The sequence below is a fragment of the Poecilia latipinna genome, unplaced genomic scaffold, assembly GCF_001443285.1.
Source record: "Poecilia latipinna isolate Pla-1442-1.1 unplaced genomic scaffold, P_latipinna-1.0 Scaffold343, whole genome shotgun sequence".
NCBI lineage: Eukaryota > Metazoa > Chordata > Actinopteri > Cyprinodontiformes > Poeciliidae > Poecilia > Poecilia latipinna.
Window position 1 is genome coordinate 68,387 of NW_015112959.1, and position 9,810 is coordinate 78,196.

Here is a 9,810-nt window from a genome sequence, read left to right on the forward strand (position 1 = left end):
ACCGTGTGCGTCTTTCTTGGCATGTCATAAAATCTGGAGATGCGTACAAGTTTTCTCGAAACTACGTCTGTGGCTTGGGACTTAGAGTAATTATAAGTGTTTGCTCAGTTTCGCTCCACTAAAGGAAACTCATCTACACATGCTAAAACTTCATTCTCGCAGCCACATTTTCGCTCTTGTAAAACTTTTATGGCCTTGCGTGAATATTGTACATTCCTCACTGGCCTTATTATGAAATCATCTAAACTGACGTTCCCAGATGCGGGCGCCCTTTCAGACTTTTCTTAGAGATGAATTGATCTGAAAAACAAAAAAAAAGAAAACCAATAAAACCACATTCCAAATGTGTGTGAGAACTTTTACTGATTTCTGAACAAAAGCACAGTTGTTCATTTCTTTTTTTTTTTTTTTTTTTTGCCACGTCAACCTTCTGCTGCGTCTGATATTGATGCATTTGTTGACATATATCTTTTACCACAGGGCTTTGATTTGTAACCTAAGCTTGCACGGCAGCCCCGGTTTACAGCCGAGGTCTCGACGTATGGACACACGCAGGTACAGCACAGACGCCTGCTGTGCTCTGCATGAAAAGCCTAATTTAGAGCAGCACAAATCACATGTGCATGGCAGTAATTACCCTAGTTTTTCTCTGACACGCCATGGTCATTTACAAGATTTACCAGTCATAGATAAATAAATCTTCCATGAATGTCTCTCCTAAACATTGAATACAACTTAAAAGCACAGTTTTCTACTTAAGGAAGTCACACTTTATTACATGACATTTATTCTGCATAGTGTGTGTTTATAAAAGATTTGACATAAATATAAAATATATCAAATCTGAGACCTTGTCCTGTGAAAAAGAAAGAAAATTGGATCAGTTTTTTTTTATTTTTACAAAAAGCACGTATTTACAAATAAAAACAAAAGGGACGTTAAGTCAAAATATATATCAGAAATACAATGTGACTGCATGTATACATAATTAATGTAAAAGCAAAGATGTTCGGACAATAAAGCATCATAAACACCATCCTTGCATACCTGAGCCACACTTTTCTGATTGAGTCTTTTTAAGTAAAAATCAATCTAACTTAATAATGACAAGAAATGCTCCAATAATTACAGCAGTAGAAAATAATATAAATACATATAAGTTGTCTTTTTTAAAACATATACATTTCTTATGAGATTTTTTTAAATTTAAAAGTACATCTGCACAACAAAGTGAAATATAATATATTAACATTGGAGCTTTACTTGACGTGAAGGTCTTTCCACTTTTTACATCTTTGGCCCATAACCCCCCATAGTGGATTATTGGATGTGCGTATCTTTGTGGCAATACAAGCTGTTTTGAATCTCTTGAAGAAAAGTGCAAATTATGCATTACATACTGGAATATGCAAAAGATTTTGCTGAAGAACATCTTTTTTAAAAAAAAAATTAAATATTGTCTAAATGTAGCTATTGTTACATTGACAACAAAAAAAAAGTAATAAAGATGACATAAATAACCTGACGCCTCTAGTTCTATTTTTCCTTTTTGTTGCTATTTTATGTAACTGTTCTGTTTTAAAAGTATCCCGTTTCAGTATTCAAATATTGCTTAAAGATGGATTCACCTAACAGAGTTAAATTTTGGCAAATGGTTTCAAGTGAATAACGTCCTCTAAGGGATGTTGCTCCTGCAGGTAACGATGAGGTCATTTCTTGTCAGCCAGTGGAAGTTGCTCTGTCGGCTCAAGGTAATTATCTGCAGGCACGCAACAGACTAACCGATTTGAGGTTGGCCCCCAGACTCTGTGCACACCCCCACAGCTTCCCCCCTACCTTTCCCCCAACCTTGTGCTTTACCATCTTCCTCTCATTTGACAAGCTCACCAGTTGTAAAAGGGTCATATTTATCTTACTAATCATTCTCACTTTGCATTCCACTGAAGCTTTGGGGTTCATATAGAAAGTAAGGCAGGACTTTCATTGAAACATGGAGTCGTCCAGACTAATGACTTGCAGAAGAGTTCTCCATCTCTTCATCTGAGGGAAGATAAACCAGATCAGCAGCAGCTGAGGACCGAAGACTTTTTAAGTTGCATGCAAAGTAGAGAAAGTTATCTCAACAGTAAAATGCTGCCCTCTAGTGTCCAAACAATCTCACAAATCTCACATAACAAAAAAGGTGTTTGAAGGCACACTAGGACATTTTCCTGGAACCAGCATAGTTTTCCAGAGCAGTTTTTGCAGTTTTGCAGAGCAGTTTAACAATGTATCCCTAGCGTCAGAGTGTTGAGGAGGGAGAGTGCAAAGCGTTGTGATTTGTTGCCATTTTATCAGACTTCTAATTCAATCATCTCATTTTAAACTTGTCTAAGTCTGATATTTTAGCTGTAGCAGATAATAAATAAACTTCTGCTTTCAACAGTCTGTAGACAAAAGAGAAACATTCAAAGCTACATAATTTAAAGGATCACAGCCTCTGTGCTAGATTGTAAGGAGCACTGCAGCTGAATTTGTGCTCACTTCCAACATGTAGTTTTGGGGGGAAAAAAATCAATTTTGAAGTCATTCTAATTATATTTCAAAGTGTATTAACCACGGTGCTGGTATTAGCATAACTGAAGATCAGTGTACAAAATACACTGAAGTGATAATGTCCTTGTGGAATATTTATGTTCATTGAGAACTAAAATAATCTTTATGTTTACAGAAAAGTTCTATGGATTGAAAAATATTGGTTTCAGCAGAAAATAAAAAATAATATATTCAACCAGATCAGAACTCAAAAAATCCAGAATTGGAGTTCTTTTGGTATTAGATTTCAGTTTTGTCCTAACACATTTCCATGTCCACACTGGTGAGAGACACAAAACATTGAGGAATTAGGAGCTTATGCATAAGGAGATGTGGTGTACACATTCTCCGTGGCGCGGCTGCTGTTCTCGGATATTTTTCTGTCCTCTGGGCGAATTCTGCTGGAGAAGTAGTAGTAAACGAACAAGAAGAATCCTACAAGCAAATAATGCATTGGTTATTTTTTCTTTTAAGTCATTTAGTCTGAAATTGAAGACGTTCACTTTCAGTTCCAGGCTTACCTTGAAAGGAGTTGAGGATGGTAAAGATGTAGAAGGAGGGAAGGAGCAGAGGGCCGTAGCTGAAAAAAGCGAATCCCCAGCCGATGCCCAAAAGGCAGAAAAGACCCAGAAGAGAGAAAAGCCTCTTCTTGGTAGAGACTTTGTCCCTGTTGTCTGCTTTAGATGCAAATTTAGTGATCTGCACTACAGCTACAAGGAATATGGTTAAGGTGAAGATGAACACAATTCCATAGTAACCAATGTTCACTCCCATGTGTAATGTAGAGTCAGTGATCCAACACCTGGAAGTCATGACAAAGATTTGATTATTTTATAATCTGAAGCATATATATGTCATTTAAATTATCTTCATAAGATCCTTACATGCTTACTGAAGTCCCATTATCATCATAAATTTCCATGTTACCATAGTTATTAGAGGCAAGAAGTCCAATCACAAACAGAGCGGGAATGACTAAACAGAGATAAAACACATTTTCCTTATAATCTGCAGACAAATAAATCACAGTAGATTTGAACTATTTCGATCTCTCACCCCATCCCGAGAGGCAAATCTTGTACATATAATATTTGATGTCTGTGGAGATCTGGTGTAGACTGAAGTACAGGTGCAAGGCCTGCATGAAGAACCATGTGAATGTGGCCAGCATGCTGTAGTGCAGAGCCGCTGCCATCGCCACGCATGCTGCTGAGACCTTCAGTTTAGCGATTGACTCATTTACCAAAAAGCAAAGGTTCAGGAAGAACAAGGCGACAAAGAGATTCATGAGGATCTTTACAGCCTCACTGGCTTTAGTTTTCCTGTGAAGCAAATTGGTTTGTGTTAACAAAGCCATTCTCTAAGTAGAATTAAAATCAAAAGCAGACCTTATTTTTATTAATATTATTATTATTTTTTTACCTTACGAGAAAATGCATGAAGAGAGCCACACCCAGGAAGAACAAGGATATGCCACAACCAGCTTTTGTGATTTGGGTCAGGGTTTTCAAGTCAGAAGAACTAATATTTTTATTCCCTGGTGACTGGTTTAAGCCACAATATTTGCTTAGTAAACATGAAAAAATAAATGTGGTGTTCTTAAAAACTGCATAAAAATGACTCACCATAAGAATAGCAAAAAAGGTAAGGTGAGAGCATTGGCACGTGATGCTGCTGTTGACTGCTATTGTTTTGCAGCCATCTGTGATCCATTTGTGTGCGCCATCTGGTGGCCAGAAGGGACAAAAGTAATTAGATGAAACTGAAATTTACTAGATAAGTGAGAAAGATGCAGGGGGAAATTCAGCACTGCCTGACATATCTGAGATGTTGTGCATATAAGAATAATGCAAAAAGCAGGCGTAAATCAATGGCAATATTATCTTTATATACTGTATTGACAATATAATTTAAAATAAATCTAACTTTTGCTCACTCCTGTCTTTCTCATCTGTCTTTACAGTGTTACCAACCCTCTATGTAACAGGGAGAGGAGTCGCAAAGCAGAGGCAGTGTGTCTAGATCCCACAGTGCATGAAGGTTTGGGACCAGTGCACCAGAGAAAATGCACATGTAAAAATTAATCTTACAATTAAAATTAATCTTGCAATGTCTTAAATTAGGAAAACATGATACACATAAAACACATCTCAACAACAACCAAAAGTGTATATATATTCATTATATTATATTATATTCATCAGAATTGTTTACATTTTAAAAAAGCACAGTGTTGGTTGATAAATGGAAGGAAGCTGAGTAACTAGAAGAGCATTTCTTGACTAGCACATGCCCTTTCACATTAAAACAAAAGATTTATTCCAAAGAAAGGGTAAGGTTTGATTAAAATTTTGAATTTGATTTCCTGAACACCATCGTCCCTGTGACCCCAAGAGGACAAGCATATATGGATGTACTTGTATTTTTTGTATATATATATAGATTTTTATATTGGTTCTGCTATGTCTTCTGTACTGCTGTAACAATGTAAATTTCCCCACTGCAGGATTAATAAAGGAATATCTTACCTTATCTTATCTTATCTTATCTTATCTTATCTTATCTTATGGATGGATGGATGGATGGATGGATGGATGGATGGATGGATGGATGGATGGATGGATGGATAAACACCATCTTGGCGAGTCAAATAAGCTAAAATCTAGAAATGGCAATTGTGAGCCTCTACTTAGAAACTTAAGACTCTTGAACCAACCTGGCTGGTTACTTCTCCCATCCCATGAAACGCAAGAAACACTCAATCCAGTCTGTAGTGGGACAGAAGAAGAAAAATCTGAACTCTTATTGTGTCCAACAAAAGGTTATTCTGAAAGTTTTTAACATCTCTTACCGTATTCACGTTAGTGAATTGAATATTGATGGTCTCTGAAAGGTTGGATATGTTCACTCCCATCTCAATCCCCAGGATTTGATCATTAAAGAAAGAACTTGTTGCATTGATCTGTTAAGTATAAACACACACACACACACACATATATACTGTGTGTATATATATATATATATATATATATATATATATATATATATATATATATATATATATATATATATATATATATATATATATATACTGCTCACAAAAATAAAGGGAACACTCAAATAACACATCCTAGATCTGAATGAATGAAATATTCTCATTGAATACTTTGTTCTGTACAAAGTTGAATGTGCTGACAACAAAATCACACAAAAATCATCAATGGAAATCAAATTTATTAACCAATGGAGGCCTGGATTTGGAGCCACTCCTTTGTTTTACCTTAGGAATTCCTGGAAAAAGCAAGATTCCAATATAGGAGCCATTTTTCTTCACGGCCATTTCACTGGCTTCTTTAGGAAGATGAACTGATAGAGCGTAGTCTGTCGCCAAATTGTTGCTTTCTGATAAAATCTATTGCAAACAGATTATTACAATTACATGTGTGATGTATCATGTCTGATGAAGTGTTTTTTTTTCTTATATAAATATAGCTGTGTACCTTTACATCTCCACTTGATGTGAAGACAAAGTTCTTGTTTTCCTCATTTTGTTGTGTCAGTTTAGCAAACACTCCTTGAGTTTTACCAATTTTGATGATGGCTGTGCTCATATTGCGCATTAAATCTGCAATAATGCTCATTTTACTCATGGTATTTCTGTAACATAAAAGGAGAATTTCATCAAAACATAATTATATGTCCTGATGATATTCTTGGATCATTGGATTTATTGACAGATATACTTACGCTGCATTCTCAGCGCTCTCAGTTTGAGTCAATTCATTAGAACTAAAGTTCGGGTTGTTATCTAACGTCATACTGGGCAGAATTATTGAAGAAGTGGTAGTGCTTGATGCAGTATTAGTTGAGCTTGATTTTGTTGTCGCCGGTGTTGAAGGTTGAGTGGTCTAGTTTGAAACAAAGATTGTTTTTTTCATATGTGCGAAATATCAGCTGTTTCTTCAAAAAGAAATTACAGAAGTCAACTTACTGAAGTTGTAGTTGGGCTTGATTTTGTCGTCGCCGATGTTGAAGGTTGAGTGGTCTAGTTTGAAACAAAGATTGTTTTTATATGTGTAATATGTCAGCTGTTTCTTCAAAAAGAAATTACAGAAGTCAGCAGATCAAATAACTTGGTTGAGAAAGAGAACTGCTTGAGGTTCTGAAAGCCGTGGTTGTACCAGTATTTTCTGGCTTTCCAGTCCCTGAGGAAGTCCTATCATTTGTAGGTTTGGAAGTCTAATTCATGAAACACTGCATTCATTTTTTACATGTCAAATATTATTTGTCTTTCAAAAATGAAAATTACAGAGGTCAATTTACAAAATAACTTGTTTGAGAAACAGAATAGTTTAAATAGCTGAAAACTGTTTGGATCCCAGGTTCTTGAGTTGTTTTGTAGTTTGCTTTGATTCTAGTTTCATTATAATTTTGCCTTACTTTCTTATTTTGATTAGGTTAGCCTTGTTCCTGCTGTTTTTGTTCAGACCTTTCATAATGATTTGAGTTTATGTTTATTCTTGTTTCTAGTTATTTTTAGTTACTCTAGTTTTATTATGTTTAGTTTGCTTTAGTGTTAGATTTATTCCCTCGTCCCACGTATATGTTCCCTCACCCCCGTGCCACCTCCCCCCTCCCTCTCTCCCTCTCTCTCTGTCTCTCTCTCTCCCTCTCTCTCTCTCCTCAGACGACCTTCTACTCCCTCCACTCACACCTGCAGTCAGTTATCTTTTGGCTGTGCGGATCCTGACAAAGAGATGTCAATTGTACGTTTGGAAGTCTAATTCATAAAAGACTGTATTAATGTTTGATGTGTTAAACATCTGATGTCTTTCAAAAATAAAAATGACAGAAATCAGAGAGATCACATTATCAAATAGCATGTTAGAGAAACAGAACTGCTTGAGCTACTGAAGTGAGGCTTGTAAACAAACCATTTTGGTCTGTAGTCCCTGATGAAGTGATGTTGACTGTGTTTCTCTAAGCCTAGTTAATAACGTATTGTATTTATTGTTGATGTGTGAAGTATTAATTGTCTTTCAATAATAAAAGTAACAAAGGGCAACTTACTACATTACTTGTGCGAGAAAAAGAACTGTTTACGTCATGAATATTCAGTGCTGTTGTTGAATTTAATGACTGTGCGGCTCCTGATGAAGTGCTGTTGTTCGTAGGTATCGGTTTCTATTAAATAAGAGATTGCGTTTATTTTTTTAATGTCAGAAGTATTTGCTTCTTTAAAACAACTAAAATGACTGAAATTAGTTTACCACAAAACTTGTTTGAGAAGCAGAACTGCCTGAGTTGCTGAAAGTTGAGCGTGTAGATACAACATTTTCGTCGTTAGTCACTGAAGAAGTATTGTTGTTTGTACTTTTGGAGGCCTAGTTCATCAAAATTGTATTTATTTTTGATTTGTGGAGTATTAGTAATCTTTCAAAAATAACAATTGCAGAGATTAACTTACCAGATTACTTGTTTGAGAAATCGAACTGGTTGAGGTGCTGACATTTCGTGCTGTTTTTGGACTTTCTGTTTGTGCAGTCCTTGATGAAGTGCTGTTGTTTTTAGGAAACGATGTCTAGTGCATAAAAATGTGTATTTATTAAACTACTTAAGCATTATTTGCATACTAAAAATGAAACGTGCAGAGATCGTCTTACCAAATAACTTAAAGGAGAAACGAAACAGCTTGAGCTGCTGAATGTCAATGTTTTTAAAGAACCATTTTGGTCTAATGAGGTGCTGTTGTTTGTACTTTTTGATGCCAAGTTTGTACAATATCATATTCATTTTCAAATAAGTATTACTGGACTTTAAAAATATAAATGAAAGAAACCACCTCACCAAATAACTTGTTTGAGAAACAGAACTGCTGGAACTGTTGAAAGTTGGACTTGTAGAGAAACCACTCTGGTCTATATTCCCTGATGAAGTGATGTTGTTTGTACGTTCTGAAGCCTATTTCACAAAAGATTGTATTTCTAAATTTATGAAATATTAGTTGTGAACCACACAAGAAAAATACGGAAATCACCTTACCGAATGACCTGTTTGAGGACCAGAACTGCTAGAGCTACTGAAAGTCGGGCTTGTAGACAAACCATTGTGGTCTGAAGTCCCTGATGAAGTGATGTTTTCTGACATTTTTGAAGCCTGGTTCATAAAAGAGTATGTTTACATTTGATTTGTGAAGTATTAATAGACTTTCCAAATAACAGTTTCATAGATTGTTATACCTCACTACTTGTTTGAGAATCTGAACTGCTGGAGGTCCTGAATTTTGGGGTTGTAAACAAAGTTTCTTGGACTTGTGCACCTGATGAAGTGCTTTCATTTGTAGGTTGTGACGTCTAGTTCAAACAAGATTGCTTACATGTTTAATGTGAAACATTAATCGTCCAGCAAACATGAAAAGTTCAAACATGATCTTACCGAGTAACTTATTTGAGAAACTGATCTGCTTGATGAACTTAAATTCAATGTTGTTAGCAAAATGTCAATGCCTGTTGTTCTTGGAACAGTGCTGTTGCTTGTACTGTTGGGAGCCTAGTTCATCAAAGATCATAGTTATTATTCAGTTTGTGAAATATTTATTGTCTTTCAAAATAAGAAATACAGAGGTCAACTTACCAAGTGACTTGTTTGAGCAGAAGAACTGCTCAAGTTGCTGATACTGGTGCTTGTTTTTTGACTTTCTGGCTGTTCAGTCCCCAATGAAATGTTGTTTGTAGGTGGTGATGTCTTGTGTATACAATCAGTTATTAATTTTGATGTGTCTAATATTTGTTGGTTTTAAACAAGAAATATAAATCACCTTACCAAATATATTGGTGGCACAGAATTTCTTGAATCACTCAAACTGGAGTTTGTAAACAAATTATCTCCATTTGTTGTTCCTGATGAAATGCTGTCATTTGAAGGTGGTGACGTCTAGGTCATAAAAGATCGAAGTAAGTTTTCATGTTTGAAACAATAATTGTATTTGAAGAAAAACAATTTCAGATATCATCCTACCAAATAACTTGTTTGAGGATCAGTTCTGCTTGACCTGCTGAATGTAGGACTAGGAGACAAACCGTTTTGGTCTGTAGTTTCTGATGAAGTAAAGTTTTTTGTCCTTTTTGAACCCTGGTTCATAAAAGAGTATGCTTACATTTGANTTGTNAAGTCTTAATAGTCTTTCAAAAATAACAGTTACAGAGATTATTATACCTCATTACTTGTTCCAGAATC

The 9,810-nt window shown here is 35.5% G+C and overlaps 2 protein-coding genes across 2 annotated transcripts in view; both read right to left on the reverse strand.

Annotated features, from left to right (window-relative positions):
- Positions 1–2,805: 2,805 nt before the first annotated feature.
- On the reverse strand, positions 2,806–6,648 carry LOC106949419 (adhesion G-protein coupled receptor G2-like). The gene is made up of 12 exons (XM_015035650.1): positions 6,566–6,648; positions 6,322–6,482; positions 6,075–6,231; positions 5,855–5,986; positions 5,426–5,536; positions 5,291–5,342; positions 4,200–4,300; positions 3,997–4,118; positions 3,631–3,896; positions 3,459–3,549; positions 3,096–3,376; positions 2,806–3,009 (listed from the first exon to the last, which is right to left on the reverse strand). The coding sequence occupies exons 2-12, from the start codon at positions 6,390–6,392 to the stop codon at positions 2,891–2,893; spliced, it is 1,503 nt and encodes a 500-aa protein (XP_014891136.1). The 5' UTR covers positions 6,393–6,482; positions 6,566–6,648; the 3' UTR covers positions 2,806–2,890.
- The window catches only part of LOC106949420 (uncharacterized), an 18,614-nt gene continuing 15,448 nt past the window's right edge, over positions 6,645–9,810 (reverse strand). Inside the window, exon 8 of the mRNA XM_015035651.1 lies at positions 6,645–6,813. Within this exon, the coding sequence (XP_014891137.1) occupies positions 6,691–6,813 (123 nt within the window). The 3' untranslated portion in view covers positions 6,645–6,690. The remainder of the gene's footprint in view (positions 6,814–9,810) is intronic.

What these genes read in the sequence shown, in the direction of transcription:
- LOC106949419 (XM_015035650.1), bottom strand. Translation starts at nt 6,392, where the DNA reads ATGACGTTAGATAACAACCCGAACTTTAGTTCTAATGAATTGACTCAA. An exon ending in AATTCACTAACGTGAATACG is followed by an intron (nt 5,343 to 5,425) that starts GTAAGAGATGTT and finishes GTCCCACTACAG; the next exon opens with ACTGGATTGAGTGTTTCTTG. An exon ending in AATGGGACTTCAGTAAGCAT is followed by an intron (nt 3,377 to 3,458) that starts GTAAGGATCTTA and finishes CATGACTTCCAG; the next exon opens with GTGTTGGATCACTGACTCTA.